Here is a 17,398-nt window from a genome sequence, read left to right on the forward strand (position 1 = left end):
TCCTGCCACAGTTGTAGCATGCCCTAATAGCAAAACTCTGGCAGGGTAAGCTGGGATGTGTAGTTCCACAGCTGCTGTAGGGCTGCATGTTGAACAACCCTGGCATAGGTCCTTCATCTTTAAATGAAACCTGGATGCGAAACATGATGTCCCTGACTCTGCTGGGGACCTGGTCCATCACGTTCTCTATTTAGCAGAGTTCCATAAAGCACTGGAAGGATTGCAAACCCCTGTGGTGACGTGCAGTGAATATGAACATTTTGTAAATGTGATTGGCTCCCGTCTTTTGGTAATGGTCTAGTATTCCAAAGTGAGAAGCCCATGTAGTACTCTGTCAAATAGTAATAAGGAAGAGTTGCTGAAAGTGTACAGCTTATTTAGAACTTCAGTAGTGTGCATGGAAAGGAAGCAAAGTCTATCATTGTAGCTCTGACATGACTGCAGCTGTAGAAGGACCATCGCTACAGAAAGGGATTTGAAAAGTAATCCTTTATAACAAAAAATATTTAGCCACTGCTTTATCCTAATGGAGGCGTGTCTGTGCCCTTGAAATACCAAGTTCTTCCCCTTCCATCTTGTGTCTGTTAGAGTATCAGGTTTATCTATACCCACTATCGTCTTCCCTTGTTCACTGGCTGAGAAGTAAGGAATAAGCCAGCAGAGGGAAATGCTGTTCTCACTGATGCTTGGACAAGAATGTAATCATTTTATGTGTGACCTGACCATGAAATTCACACACAAACTACAACAAGCTATCCCCTGCAGCTGTAAGCCAGTCATCCAGTACACGCTGTACACATCATAGCACTGGATTTTGGGCTGTACATACTTTATAATGAAGCTCTTCATTTGATATCCTAACTCTCATTTGTGTCTATTGGATACTTTAATCTGAATGGCCTGTATTGTTTATTATTTTGTCTTAAATTAATTTATAAAATAAGAATGCTAAAATGTTTCATATAATGACAGGTGATTAGGAACTCTAACACAAACAGTCAATGGGAAAATAAAATAATATACAGTATAATACATTATTATTCATAAATTTCTAAGTATGTGTGATGAATTTGTGATTGTATCACTCTTGTGGCAATTTATTTTATCATAGTACTCTGCCTACCTCTCTGCTCAGTGGTAGATCCCGCCAATTCATTCTAGTAGTGGGGAGTAAAAAGTGCAGGGATAAATAAAATAGGCATATATAGTTAGTATCTCTTTTCCCAGCTAGTCTAAATGAACTAGTATATATGAACTATTTTGTTATTACAAGTCCTTTGCTATTTGGTATAGATCCCTGCAGTGTTCAACCTGGGTCTGGTTTTCTCTACGGCAGTATTTATTCTCATGGAGATGCACTAAGCCTTGGAGAGTGATAAAGCGGAGAGTGAAAAAGTACCAACCAATCAGCTCCTAACTGTTACTTTATAGGCTGTGTTTGAAAAATGACAGTTAGGAGCTGATTGGTTGGTAGTTTATAACTCCACTTTCTATCTCTAAAGCTGCATACACACTTAGCGATATTGCTCATGGAGCATATTGTTAAGTGTTTTCCCTGAACTGTGAGGCTCAATGTCGGGAATGACATTGAGCATACACACTGAACGATATCGTTCAGTGACTGCACCCTCCCTGAACATGCACAACCTGACGATATAATCAGGTTGCCCTGCAAGTTCAGGCAATGAAATACATTAACGATTCGCGGGAGTGTGCATTGTTAACGATCTCATGCACACACACTGGACGATATTGAACGCTAACGATATAGTCTAGTGTGTATGAGCCTTAAGGCTTAGTGCATCTTTCCTGATGTGTATTAAAAGTTCCAACCTATTAATAATATGTTGTATCATTCATATTATAATTGGTGCTTACAGTCAAAATGTTCTACATTGAAAAGATAAACACACCAACATTAGCCATGCTATATGTTTTTTGGACTTTGGGAGGAAACTGGAGACCTCTACTGATACTGGTGCAAATATAGGGAGAACATACAAGCTCCACACATATTGTACCTTGGTTGCAATAGATTACCTAGAAGTTTGAGGCAGCACTGCTAGCCTTTCACATTCATTTTAATACATATATACACTGAATTGCCAAAAGTCATGGGATAGGTGCCTAGTATCATGTAGGAAGCCCTCCAGCCTGGCGAAGTACAGCAACTCCATGTAGCATTGATTCCACATGTGGACAGAAGACCACAGCTCCCTGATATTTGTAGGTGCAGAATCTTGGGTGTGAATGGACCCTTGCCACCACGTACCATAAATGCTCAATTGGGTTCATGTCATGCGAATGGGGTTGCCCCACCATTCGTCAGAACTCGACAGAATGCTTCTCAAACCAATTTTGGACATCTTGGGACCGGTGACTCAGTGCATTATCCTGAAGGAAATTTCCATCGTTGTGGGGGTACATGAAGTCCATGTTTACCAGTCAATGATGTGTTTAGGTAGACCAGCGCACCCAACCCATGCCACGTGAACACACCCCACACCATTATGAAACCACTACCAGCCTGTATGGTGCCTTGTTAACAACTGGAGTCCATGGCCTCATGGGGTCTGCACCACACCTGAACCCTACCATCAGCCCGAAACAACTGGAATCGTGACTACTCAGACCATGCCACATGTTGCCAGTGATCCAGGGTCCAATTAGCGATGTCAGAAGCCCAGGTTAGGTGCAGTGTCCAGTGTCGTATTGCTAACAGGTGCACTCCGGTGGGTCTTCTGCTCCCATGAAAGCGAAAGAACGCAACACTGACCTGATGGATATACATCTGGTGCCTCCTGCATTGAATGTGGATTTTAGCTAGTGTTGCTTGTCTGTTACTACGAACAATTCTGTCCAGACTACAATGGTCACAATCATTAAGCACCCGTGGTCGGCCACTGCGCTGTCCAGTTTGGGTGGTAATGCCTTCCATGGGGTATTCCCGGCACACATGTGACACCGTAGATTAATGATTTTCAACTCGAGGCACACTACACAAGATTTTAAAATTGCCAGGGCACACCGTCCGGCGATGCGGCGTGCGTGACCAATAAAAAAACATATACATATCACAAAAAAATATATATATACACACACTGGCCTCCTCAGGAATAAAACACTACAGTACAACTGCTCGTGGCAGACTAGTGTGCCGTGGCACAGTGGTTGAAAACATTGCCGTAGATTGAGGAATGTTGATTGTCTGCACAACTTAAGAAATGGAGCATCCTATCAGTCGGGCACCCACTATCATGCCTCGTTTGAACTCCGATAATTCACGTCGCCTTCTCATGAGCAGCCTAGCCGGTGTTCAAATTGACTCACAAGATGTCAGATTATAACTGATGCAGGTCAGGGCATTTCCAAGTTGTCACAGTATGGTGACTCCACCTACCATTACCTTTACATACTGCTGTCCCATGAATTTTGCCACTTCAGTGTATGTTTTGTTTGTTTTTATGCATGTCGCTGTATTGAAATCGTTCTTGAGTCTCTGAAATCAGTAAAACAAGTTTGGCAATTTACTAAATTTATCTTTTTATCTATTTTCCCTGTTCTATAGTTAACAATGATAAATCTGTGATTTGACTTTAGCAGATCCTAGAAACAGGAAACCTATCTGTAAATTGGTAAAAATAAATAAATTTGCTATTTATGCAAACCAGTCTTTAGTAGACCCCCATCTATTTTATGCCTCTCAGTGCCATCTAGTGGGTAAAACTCATCATAGAATCTTTTATGTCCACAAAAGCCACCCACTAAACAGAATCTAATGTTTCAGTAAAGTCTGAATAATTATGATTTTCAGTGACAAGGAATGGGGTTAATTCAATAAAGTATATGTAAATTTATTTTTTGTCAAAAGATTTAAGGTTTTAAAAATAATGGAATATGTTTTGCTTTGTAGTGCCATATTACTAAAGATTACACACATATCGGGTGATTCAAATGTTCTGCTGGCGGCTTTCTTTTTTTTTAAGACGCCCGGCAGAGCAATTCAATTGTTGCTCTGTCAGGGAGCGATAGCTGCCGACACCAGCATTTCTGCACGCACTCAGGAGGGCGCAAGCAGAAATGTGTGTGAAACACCCTGGTTAGGGCGCGCTAACCGCAGATAGCGCGCCCTAACCAGAAATTAAGACTGGTTATACCGTTTTACACGGCTACACCATGTCTCATAGTTGGCAAAGAGGGCGATAATTAATGAGCGCCCATAACAATTGAATAGCAAACTGGGCGCTCATTAATTATCACGACCAAAAAAACCTTTGAATCGCCCCCATAGTGTAACAAAACACATCGTAAACATCATATAAATTGTGTTCTGTTGCAGCGTTAGTCCACTAATACCCCTTTCAGACATACGACCCAGGAAATTTTCTGCTCAGACCCAGGAATTTCTCCTGTGCAAAATCCCGGGTATTTGCTCGAGACCCCCCTTTCACACTACAGCGTTTACCTGGGAAATTCCCAGGTAGACCCCTTTCAGACATAAGCCGAGTTTTTCATATTAGCTGCCTCTCCTCTGCCGTCTGCCCCTCCTAGCCTATCCCCTCTCTGGCTGCCGCTGATGATGTCATCAAAATGCAGCATGGCTGAGAACAGTCGGCAGTCTCCAGTGTAGGCGGGTGTCCCCGGCGTCCAGCTGGGGTTCTGTGTCGCTGACTCGATCTACAGCGACACAGCCACCGGCGCTGGTGAGTGGCAGCGCTGATCGTCCTATAGGATGCTCTGCGCTGCAAACACAATGTAAAAGCTGCTTGGTGCAGCCCGGGAGTAGTAAATTCCCGGGTAGCACCATTCAGACATAAGCAGGGTAATTTCCCGGGACTTAAGAAGGGTCGGCTACCCGGGAACATGTTCCCGGGTAGGTACCTTTTCAGACATACGCGGCAACCCGGGAATTTGGCTGGGGCAGGCCAAATTCCAGGGATTCTCGGTATGTCTGAAAGGGGTATTATTGACTAATGTTGACTATTTTTTTCCTTTTAATTTTACTTCTAGTTCTATAGCTTTCGAACAAAATGCTAATTTTATGCCCTTCAAACGCAACATGGTGTAGTCAATAAATGGTTATGTACAATCTTTAAAATGGCAAGGTTGACATTGTAAAAAAAAAAAGAAAAAGGGGTACACTTATCCATGAGCAGGAGTCAGGGAGATCATATGCAACCGTACAGCCAGCCATAATAGTGTCCCGACGGCTATTTCGGTCCAGTCCATGAACCTATGTCAAGGGCAAAGACAAAGGTGCACTGACCGAACCGAAAGGGTGATTATGTACATATAGTTTATCATTTATCAACTACTTTTTTTTTATATAATGCATTTGGAAACCTGAAATTAACATTTAAATCTAGTATGGCCAAACTCATCATTGATTTATTTAGGCTTATTTGTGATCTTCAATGTTTTATTCCTTAGGTTACCAGAGGGTCAGCAGAGGGTTGGAGGTTGTTTCATGAGCCTGATGCCTCAGATGAAGAGTCTGTACCTGGCGTATTGTGCCAACCATCCATCAGCTGTTAATGTCCTCACACAGCACAGGTGCGTGTAGAATCATCATTGCAAATGTATTTTTTCTGCAATACAGGGGTAAAACATGTACTTTCAGTATATGTATTAGTAAATTATAAATATAATACAGTATATACATAATAAAATTTACATTTTGATGTTATAACCACATTTTTAATCAGTATCTATAGTGTCTGATATCCATCGTTTGAAGACTTGTATGCGCCCGTGGTTACACATTTGCCCTCCTGTGTCTTGTCTTGTACTTCATTTACCCTTTATTGCATCTCAGAATCATGATCTAATAATCTATATGAGGAATGCTCAGACTATACAATGACCAGGAATTTAGAACAAGTTGCATCCAAGGTTTCTCTCTTGAGCATAGACCTGGTGTTATCATAGTAAGCAATAATTTACCATTTTGTGGTCTGTTTAAATTGCGTCCCACACTCTAAAGAAATCCAAAATGTCCATTAAAAGCAGTACGAGTTTGAGAACTTTGTCAAAATTAGGTGACACTGATTCATTTTATTTTGTTATTGGTTCTCAAAGGTAATTTCCCTATAGGCCCCCACACACGGAGCGATTTAGTGGCTGATCTGACTGTTTTGAACGATATCGCGACTACATCGTTCCGTGTGGGGGCATGATATTGTCCGCTGCGTGCTCCCGTGGGATTGTCAGTCACTTCTCCAGATCTATCTGCATGTTCAATTGATCTGGGGGATTGATGAACGATCCCATGCAGCGCTATGCGGGAGGGGGAGGGGGGGTGCCAGCATCTCGGGCGGTCGGCCGCCGGATCGCTCCGTGTGTGGGGACCGCTATCCGATATGTCGGCCGGTCGGATCTGCCATCGCATGGTGCATATCGCACTGTGTATGGGGACCCTTATGATAAAAGTACACATGGCCTATGTTTGCTAATTAGCAATGACTAGACAATTGTCTGCCTTAAGTGCCTGTTCAGAATAAATGTTTAACCTTCCATATAGTAAGATAACAGTAGCTAAAGTGGGTGTAGAGTAAACCTTGCCTAGAAAAGATGTTCTGTGTGCTTGAAAAATTAACCCTTTTATGTGGTGAATCTTTTTGCTGGATCTCTCCCCTGTCACACTATTAACCATTGAGCAATTCCCTTTAGCTTCTAATATTCGCTTATTAATGATGACCCTGTGAAGCACAAATGTGCAGTGCAGCTAAACACTGCATCTGGGGATGGGCTTTGGCTCTGATTCTGATGTGGGCGCTAATGCTATCACAGCGGAGATCCCGTACACAGCTGCTGTGCCAAATATGCTAATGCTGTAGCGTCTGGAAATTTATGAAGCCTTCCGGCGGCTTCGCAAATCCTAGCAACTGCATACAAATAAGCAGCGGTGCTCGCAGATCCTAGCAACTGCATACAAATAAGCAGCGGCGCTCGCAGATCCTAGCAACTGCAAACAAATAAGCAGCGGCGCTCGCAGATCCTAGCAACTGCATACAAATAAGCAGCGGCGCTCGCAGTTCCTAGCAACTGCATACAAATAAGCAGCGGTGCTCGCAGATCCTAGCAACTGCATACAAATAAGCCGCGGTGCTCGCAGATCCTAGCAACTGCATACAAATAAGCAGCGGCTTCGCAGATCCTAGCAACTGCATACAAATAAGCAGCGGGGCTCGCAGATCCTAGCAACTGCATACAAATAAGCAGCGGGGCTCGCAGATCCTAGCAACTGCATACAAATAAGCAGCGGTGCTCGCAGATCCTAGCAACTGCATACAAATAAGCAGCGGCGCTCGCAGATCCTAGCAACTGCATACAAATAAGCAGCGGCTTCGCAGATCCTAGCAACTGCATACAAATAAGCAGCGGTGCTCGCAGATCCTAGCAACTGCATACAAATAAGCAGCGGCGCTCGCAGATCCTAGCAACTGCATACAAATAAGCAGCGGCGCTCGCAGATCCTAGCAACTGCATACAAATAAGCAGCGGCGCTCGCAGATCCTAGCAACTGCATACAAATAAGCAGCGGCGCTCGCAGATCCTAGCAACTGCATACAAATAAGCAGCGGCGCTCGCAGATCCTAGCAACTGCATACAAATAAGCAGCGGCGCTCGCAGATCCTAGCAACTGCATACAAATAAGCAGCGGCGCTCGCAGATCCTAGCAACTGCATACAAATAAGCAGCGGCGCTCGCAGATCCTAGCAACTGCATACAAATAAGCAGCTGTGCTCGCAGATCCTAGCAACTGCATACAAATAAGCAGCGGTGCTCGCAGATCCTAGCAACTGCATACAAATAAGCAGCGGGGCTCGCAGATCCTAGCAACTGCATACAAATAAGCAGCGGGGCTCGCAGATCCTAGCAACTGCATACAAATAAGCAGCGGCGCTCGCAGATCCTAGCAACTGCATACAAATAAGCAGCGGCGCTCGCAGATCCTAGCAACTGCATACAAATAAGCAGCGGCGCTCGCAGATCCTAGCAACTGCATACAAATAAGCAGCGGCGCTCGCAGATCCTAGCAACTGCATACAAATAAGCAGCGGCGCTCGCAGATCCTAGCAACTGCATACAAATAAGCAGCGGTGCTCGCAGATCCTAGCAACTGCATACAAATAAGCCGCGGTGCTCGCAGATCCTAGCAACTGCATACAAATAAGCCGCGGTGCTCGCAGATCCTAGCAACTGCATACAAATAAGCAGCGGGGCTCGCAGATCCTAGCAACTGCATACAAATAAGCAGCGGGGCTCGCAGATCCTAGCAACTGCATACAAATAAGCAGCGGCTTCGCAGATCCTAGCAACTGCATACAAATAAGCAGCGGCGCTCGCAGTTCCTAGCAACTGCATACAAATAAGCAGCGGCGATCGCAGATCCTAGCAACTGCATACAAATAAGCAGCGGCGCTCGCAGATCCTAGCAACTGCATACAAATAAGCAGCGGCGCTCGCAGATCCTAGCAACTGCATACAAATAAGCAGCGGCGCTCGCAGATCCTAGCAACTGCATACAAATAAGCAGCGGTGCTCGCAGATCCTAGCAACTGCATACAAATAAGCAGCGGTGCTCGCAGATCCTAGCAACTGCATACAAATAAGCCGCGGGGCTCGCAGATCCTAGCAACTGCATACAAATAAGCAGCGGGGCTCGCAGATCCTAGCAACTGCATACAAATAAGCAGCGGCGATCGCAGATCCTAGCAACTGCATACAAATAAGCAGCGGCGATCGCAGATCCTAGCAACTGCATACAAATAAGCAGCGGGCTCGCAGATCCTAGCAACTGCATACAAATAAGCAGCGGCTTCGCAGATCCCAGCAACTGCATACAAATAAGCAGCGGGGCTCGCAGATCCTAGCAACTGCATACAAATAAGCAGCGGCGCTCGCAGATCCTAGCAACTGCATACAAATAAGCAGCGGCGATCGCAGATCCTAGCAACTGCATACAAATAAGCAGCGGTGCTCACAGATCCTTTGATTATCAACCATCTGAGTAACCCTATGGTCATGCAGAATGGGCGAGGGAATGGAGATGCTGGCGCCATATTTTCTGCATACGAGATCAGATGTAGGCAGATATACTGTACGCCCCGAGAACGGTCTCGACACGTTTGCGATATTGCTGCCACTCCCTATAATCACCCCCAGGCAATCTCTGAATATAAATCGCTTTGCAAAGAAATCTTCACTGTGAACGGCATCACTAAGGTAGCTTGGGGCGTGCACAGTGCGACCGTAACGCATGCAGAGTCTGCTGATAATCGCTTAACTGCGTAAATATCGGCATGGCATCCACATTTGACAGTTAGACCTTCTCTTCCTGTACTGCAATAGCAGCTGGGAAATTGACGTTTGTAACTTTGATTGCTCTAATTATAAGGTATTTGCTTTCTCTTCACTTTAGTACATTTTGTAAATAGATTTTACCTGTCTTTAGTTCAGTTGAAATAAATTTTCATGTTTTTCCTTTTTCAAACCCGCTTGTGCCTAAACACACAGGACTTGTATGTCTCCCTCTGACCATCTTCTCTTGGCTCCTAGAAAAAAGTATCTGTGTTAATATTTATAGTATAGTTGTTATTGTTATAAGATCTTCCCATTAGTAGCTTTGCTTTTACATTGTCTCGTTCAGCAAGAAAATGATTGGGGACATGCCCACCGGGACATCCTTTCTGTCATTTCAAACAGCTGCCGCTAGTTATTAGCTGATTTGCTGGTCAGACTGCTCCTGTGTGTTAAGTTTTGCCCTGCTCTTTATTATTCATCGTGCTGGGTCAGAGAGGTCTTTCTATTTGATGCATACAAGCAATACATGTTTTTCATTTTTTATTTTAAAGCGTTCTTTAGAAAAGTTTCTTAGGAACCTTGTTTGTTATATTTCTTAGATGGTTACCTATTTATTGATGAACGTGATAAGCAATGACAGGCGGGGAAAACCCTTTATTGTTAGGCAGCTGAGAGGCATTTTGCTATGTGTTTAAGTGGTAGCTGTGGAAACCAGTGAAGTAAGTTATCTTTATTGAGGGAAGTGCTGCAGCTGATAATACTCTAAAGTGCAAGCGATGTCTGTGCTGTATGCCATGCTGTGTAAGTGTATGGCGTTGAAGCACAATATATTTGGAGTAACTGGAGCATGGATAACCAAGGCACTGAAGTCTTTGTGTCCCTTGTATACGGCCTTTCCTAAGCTTGGTTGTATGAAGGAGAGATGATGTCATCCTATCACAGTCTACAGAGAAAGGAGCCCCAGCCTACTATCAGGGCACAAAACACACTGCTCATAGTCTATTGCAGCACAGTGCGTTGGTGCTGACAGTACAATGCGCTGCCTGTGTGCCATCCTAAGGCCTGTCAGTGCTGAAAGTTCCTGTTCCATCTACTACAAACAGACACCCGCTTCAGAAGTGTGAGTTGGATATAACATTTTTAGGAAACAAACTTTTATTCAGTGACTCTGGTTACAAATGTCTTGTGCAAATCCTTTTAAAAACAGATGCTCTCATTCTGCATGCATCCTATCTTGCTAAGATATTATCTTTATGAACGGTTAAGTTGAATTGTAAATGTGGTATTTTTTGCAATATGTTTGTTTATATGATATTAATATTTCCTTTTTGCTTTTTTTTTTTTGCAGTTATTAGATTTTTGGAGGTTTTTTTGGGGAAGGACGGGGGGCGTTGAATGTATTACTCTGCTAATCTGCAATAGTGTTATCCAGCATTTCAGATAGTCAGAGTGTGATAATTAGTTGATGTATAAATGCACAGATTTGCACACATTGCCTCTAACTATACATTCATGCAACATGGGTGTGCTGGTCCCACATTAGTGTGTACAAAAAAACAACAATACACTGTGGTAACAACATTGCTTTAATTGTCCTGTGTTTACAACACCGCTGCACACTTCTGGACACTAGAAAATGAAATATTTGTATACAAAAGTGTAAACTAACATTTTCCATGAATAAAGAGGGGAGAGATCAGTGTTTGAGACATCCATTCTAAAAATATTACTTTGTTGGCATAAGTCTTAACTGATGGCACACATTGCCAATACCCTTGTTCTAAGGATGGGGTGGTGGAAAGGCAAATAATCTGTGTATGACTTTGCATTTGGTGTGAAGGATAAAGCAATGACTTTGTGCTGTGTTGTAGGTTGTTTGCTTTGTGCACTGTGTGTTTGTGTTTGTATTGTGTAGCCAGCTTGCAATGCCTATGAGCTGAGCACATTTTGAAATGGTTTGTGCAGTGTTTACATGAATTAAAACAGATTGCATGAAAGAATGTTTTGTCCTATTTAGCACAGCTGGGATAGCAGAATTGTTATCATTTGCAGCCCCTTTTACAGATAACAGAGGCACTGTGACCGAACAAATAACTGGGGAATCTAGGATTTCTTCTTGCTTTTAGCTACAAATGTGTCCACATACGGTACATCTTGCATGTTAAACAGCCATTCTAGTCGCGCCATGTCGTGGTGTCACTTGGTAGCGCCGAGCATTTTACGTGCAACTTTTTACCTTCAAATGCATCTTTCTCGCAAAATGATGTGAATAGGACGCACAAAATGATACGTGGCATGCCTATATTATGAAGCTGCTTGTGGGTCCTATTCACATCACTTTTCCAATAAGACTTATTTGAAGGTATAAAAAGTTGCACAAAAAGACATTCTGCGCTACCGAGTTGCACAGCGCTCACGCATTATGTTTAACGTGACTTGTAGCACATAGAGGTAAGATGTATAGGGGCACATCTGTATACACACTATTTTCTTCCTACAACCTGCTTCATGGATACCATTCACAATATCTTTTGAGTGCATACATGGATCCAGAACTTTACCTTAATAGATGTCAATAAACCAGAGCCCCACTGTATATGTAATAGAATAATGTTTGATAATCCATGATTTGAGAAATTAATTTATGGTTTGACTTAAAAGCATCTAACTCTCTTTAGTGAATCACAACCTGCCACATTTAAACTATTTTTATTTTGATCACAAACTTTTAAAAATGCACAGGACTCTCTATCACACTTCTTGCTTTTTGTACAAGTGTCTGCTATATATATATAAATGGCAAAATTGAAATAAGCTTTCAGGGTGTTTTAGCTTAGAAATCTCATTGTAATGATTTATACTGTTGCTATTTAACTACAGAACTTACGTCTCAGACCAAATGCCTTTATGAAAATAACACCAATAAAATGATTAATTTTATTCATGCCAGTTTTACAAAGTTTCTAAACCTAAAGAAGTCTGTATTTTCCATTCACACCCAAATCACACTGTGTTCAGTATGATGTGTACTATAAGCTGAAATATGAAAGCCTTAATAGTCTACTGTTGTGATTAGCACAATTTACCTTTGTGTAATATATTGGTTTACAATATCAATAATCTGAACCACCAGTAATATAAAACTGTCAATGTGCCTTAGTATTATTATATCAATTGATTTGGGGATTTCTATTGTATGATGACCAGTACTGTGTATGTGTGTGTGTATGTATGTATGTATGTATGTATGTGTATGTATGTGTGTGTGTGTGTGTATATATATATATATATATATATATATATATATATATATATATAATCATACATACACACACACTGTGTGGGTTCGGTTTTACTCGCTAGTTCGGATTTATTTTATTGGCTATCCAAAACACGTGATGGCCGATAGCCATTAGAATGCAGTTTTTGAGATCCGAACCTATCCGAGTAAAACCGAACCCGCACATCTCTTACATACATGCATCCCAAAAGTCTGGCATTCTGCAACGTTAGGATAAATGCTCCAGTGCCTTCTGAATAGAACAGGCAGCAATACACCTCTTGTGATGCCCATTGTGTTGTCACATGGAGGGGGAGTGGCCTGCATCGGGCCTGGGAATAATGTTATATATATCAAAATGGCCCTCAGCAGATAAAAGGTTCCCCACCTCTGCTGTATAGAATAGTGAAAATCCCATCAAAATCCATCCAGTGGTTCAAGAGATAGATATAGATAGATATATATATATTATGTAAAATATTTATTATGAGAGAGATATATAAGAGATTTGAAGGAAAGATCTTTTTTTGTAACCATGAAAGTGCCGTTTAAGTTTGTAATTGAACATAAAGTATATGAATATTATTTTCTTTAATTTCTTTGCTATAGCGAGGAGCTTGGAGAATTCATGGAGATGAAAGGAGCCAACAGTCCTGGTATTCTTGTGCTAACGACAGGCCTAAGTAAGCCATTCATGCGTTTGGACAAGTACCCAACACTCCTGAAAGAGTTGGAACGTCATATGGAGGTATGGAAAGTATTACTACTTATTTCCTGGCTATGTATGTACACACTGTAGTTTTTTTGCATAATATAAAATGAAAAACCATATGAATCACATTTTTATTATATTAATTTATATTTTATATGTGCCTATTTTGCAATTTTTTTTTGTTTACAAATGTGTTCAGTCTGTATTTAAAAAAAAAAAAAAAAAAAAAAAGTGGTAAGTTATTTTGTTCAAGTCAGAGGAATGTGAAAACGCATACTCTATTTAAACACTTTAGTGCATCTTATTTGCAATTCACTTATATAGAGATTAAAAATCTTTAACACCATTGACGTGCGTGTCACACTGAAATGTTGCAAGAAGTGTTCAAAATAATGCACTGCAATGCAAGTAACACCTAAGTAAAAATGCAAATATGTACTGCCTCACATACGTGGTACAATGATTTGTATTTGTGTATATGTTTACAGACACTTAACTAATGTTAGAAACTCTGATTGGATGCAGAATTTTAAGGCAGATGTATACATAGCCTTATATTACCAAAATTAAAAATATGATTACATTTCTGTTTGTTTTCCAAGATTACAAATTCATAAGACGCATTGATATGGCACAGAATTTGGTAGATATGTAAAATACCATAAACTGACAAATTACATATAATTGAAATCCAGTTGCGTCATCCAGTACTGGATAAACCTATTTATGCTATTGATAATCTATAGTTGTTGTGTAGAGTTAATGAACTGGGTAATGTCCATCAAACACTACAACTATCAAAGCACTTGACTATAAAAGTCATCCATGGAATGTGCGTTATACAGTTTTAAAAAGGTTATCAGCCTGTTACATTTTTACATCATGAATGATGGAGTTCTCTCTTTTTGTACTGGCATGGAGACTGTTAACATACTTAGTCTACAGGATCAATCTATGTCAAGTGGACCAGTTTTGAAGGTCGTCCACGCCAAATATTAGTTCACAATATTCAACCGTGGCAAAACTATGACCCTCAAAGTGGGGGTGAGTGGTTTGCTACTATTGCGTACTGTCAACTAAAATGCTCTCAAAGTTAAGCTGGGTACACATTAAACAATGTGTACCCTACAATGCGACTGGTGACCCCCCGCCAACAGGCTGACATATCAGACGGCCCGTACACATTAGACTATCCGGTTCCTGACCGCCCAATATGTCGGCCCCTGCTGCATACTGCTGCATTCGTCAGCCGCATCGTCAGGTTGGCCTGCATGTAGGGACAACCTGGCGATGTGGCTGACGACCAAATGGGAGCGCGTAACAGCCGACCTAGAGGGTACACACTAGACTATTTTGACAATATATAGGCCCGATCCGTCGGATTTGTGCATATCATCCAAGAAATCGTCTGTGTACCCAGCTTTAGTCTGACATATATGCCATCCTTCATTTAAAATTATCTCGCATTTGGAGATGGTCAGGTGGGGCTCCTGGTCCACTTCATATGGAATGACCCTTCCAGTATTACTTCCTGGAAAATGTTTAAGGGGGCAAGATAAAAACTGCTAAAATGGCATTGATACCCTGCAGTCTGATGACACTGTCTTGCAAGACGGCCTTGTGCCCTTCAAAATTTCCCAAGCAATGAGTAAGTTACAATATCTGTTTCCAATGCACCAACATCCAGAACATCCTCTAAGCATTTACACACAGCAATTCGAAGAGAGGATTCTCTCTGTTGCAGTGCACTTTAAAATTGTAACAATTTCTTTAAAATATATAATTTATTTCAAACTCCCTGTTTCCGTAGAGTTGTTTCAAATATAATTCAGCTAATTACAAAGATAGAACAATATGTGTGAAAAGAATGGAAAATAGGATTCCAAATCTAAATCTTGTTACACAATGAACAGGTGGTGATTTTAATTGTGTATTTTTCTCATATTTACTTATGAGTCTTTATTCTTTATTGTGATTTTACACCATTCAAGTGTTTACACTTTTTTTTTATTTTCAATTTTGACAGTGGTCCTTTTTATGACTAATGTGTATAGCATTTATTTTAGCTTCAAAATAGCTCAAACCCATTATGATATATAAATATAGTAACTTCTGAGTTAGACATTTTATGTCCCTCCATTTGCCATATGTAATACGTAGTAATCTTTAGGAGATTGTATCCTCTATCAGGACTTGTCTTGATTTGTGTTTCATCACAAAATAGCTGTCCAGATCTCCTTTTACTTAAATTTTTACATTGAAATCAATTAACATTCCTAAAATTGGCCTGTGCATGAGGCTTATGTGTTGAAATGTATGCTACTCATATGGCTACAGTTGTTGTTATAGCTCTGATTACACCGTTCAACACGAATTTTGAATCTGGGTTCTGCGTATCTGATTTTTATTTCTTCCGCATTACTAATTAAAGAAAAAATAGTTTTACCCGAAAAAGTTTGCTTTTGTAGCTATCAGAATGAAATTTCTCTATTTTCATACATTTATTGTATATAAAAATCAAACAAACTTTTGTTATGAATTTGAATTACTTTAGAATTACTTTTATTTACAATTTTAAAAAAAAAAAAAACTACTGTAACAGAATATATATATAAAAAAAGTTTAGAAATGAATATTTTTCGTATTTCTTTTGTGATTGTATGGACTTTCTCTTATTAGCCCCCAAATATAATCCCCCATCATGCTCTCATTGTATTGTCCCTGATAATGACGTTCAAAAGTCCATCACATCTTGATGAAAACGTTCACCTTGCTCTTTCGAATAGGCACCCATGTTATCTTTAAATTAGTCTAAGTGAGCATGTAACATATGCACTTAAGGGACATTCTGCAACCCATGAGTTTAAAGTTATCAAGCACAGTTGAAATAAGCTCTTTGAAATTCTTAGCTCTGCTTTAAGGCTGTCCCAGGCTTTTCTTTCATGAGTGTTGAGTAGCTGTAGAAATTCGTCACTGGCCATTATTTTCTTTATTTGTGGTCCAACGAAAATTTAACTTTGGCTTCGGATAACAGGAAAAAAATTCTTTAAATATTGAAAAGCTTCAGAATCTTGACAAAGAGCCTTTATGAATTGCTTCATAAGGCCTAATTTTATAAGCAATGGAGGCATCAATACATGTTTAGGCTCCACAATTGGTTCCCATTTGACATTATGTTCTCCTATCTGGAACTCGATCCGCTTAGGCCATGAGTGCTGTTGGTAATGCGCTGTGTCTGCTCTACTGTCCCATAAGCAAAGGTAGCAAGGATATTTAGTATACCCGCCTCGCATTCCCTTCAGAAAGCCAACCATCTTAAAATTCCCTATCACTGGCCAGGTGTACTCTTTATACTTTAAACTCTCAAGCACCATTTTCACACTCTCGTAATTTTCTTTGAGCATTACCGAATGAGCCAAAGGAAGAGATGGAAATGTATTTCCATTGTGAAGAAGGACAGCCTTTAAGCTTTTTGTAGAACTGTCTATGAAAAGACGCCAGTCAGAAGGAATGCATGGGATTCCGATTTCTTCAAACAAGCCCTTCACATCATTATAATAGTAAAGTCCGTCTTCTTTAGTGAAAAAGCAAGAAAATGCTTCATGACGCTTTCTTTGAGCACTTATTGTAACATATGTTTCAAGCAAATTCCACTGTATCAACCGAGAAGCTAGGATTTCTGCTTTACTTTTGGGCAGGTTCAGATCTCTAACGAAGTCGTTTAGCTCTTTTGAGTTAATGAGGTGTGTTTCACAACTTACTGATTTGATCACAAAGTCTTCGCTGTCAAAGCTATACTAGAAGTTTGTGATGCAGGCACTTGGGAATCCTTCAGCTCTGGACGAGAAGGTACAGGAAAATTTTCACTATGGGGCACTGGAGCAGACATTGAAGGTAGACCTGGATAAATAATCTTTTCTCTTTCGTCTGGGCTGGTGGATACTGGACCATGGGTTGTAGGTGGGAACTCGTGGATTTGGCACTAACCCTGAAATCTATAACTCCTCCCCTCTGCAACCCCTGACTTCAGTGTAAGTTTAGTGCCTGCTCTGCAGCCCTGGATTAACTTCGGGATTTTCCTTTATTTGTAATGTTATGTT

The 17,398-nt window shown here is 40.9% G+C and overlaps 1 protein-coding gene across 3 annotated transcripts in view; it reads left to right on the forward strand.

Moving 5' to 3' along the window:
- The window catches only part of ARHGEF7 (Rho guanine nucleotide exchange factor 7), a 170,823-nt gene that overhangs the window by 106,496 nt on the left and 46,929 nt on the right, over positions 1–17,398 (forward strand). For all 3 annotated transcript variants that reach the window (XM_088458453.1, XM_088458462.1, XM_088458469.1), the window contains exons 9-10: positions 5,431–5,553; positions 13,196–13,334. In XM_088458453.1, the coding sequence (XP_088314579.1) occupies positions 5,431–5,553; positions 13,196–13,334 (262 nt within the window). The remainder of the gene's footprint in view (positions 1–5,430; positions 5,554–13,195; positions 13,335–17,398) is intronic.

Source organism: Taudactylus pleione, unplaced genomic scaffold, assembly GCF_031769625.1.
Source record: "Taudactylus pleione unplaced genomic scaffold, aTauple2 ptg000041l, whole genome shotgun sequence".
Taxonomy (NCBI): domain Eukaryota; kingdom Metazoa; phylum Chordata; class Amphibia; order Anura; family Myobatrachidae; genus Taudactylus; species Taudactylus pleione.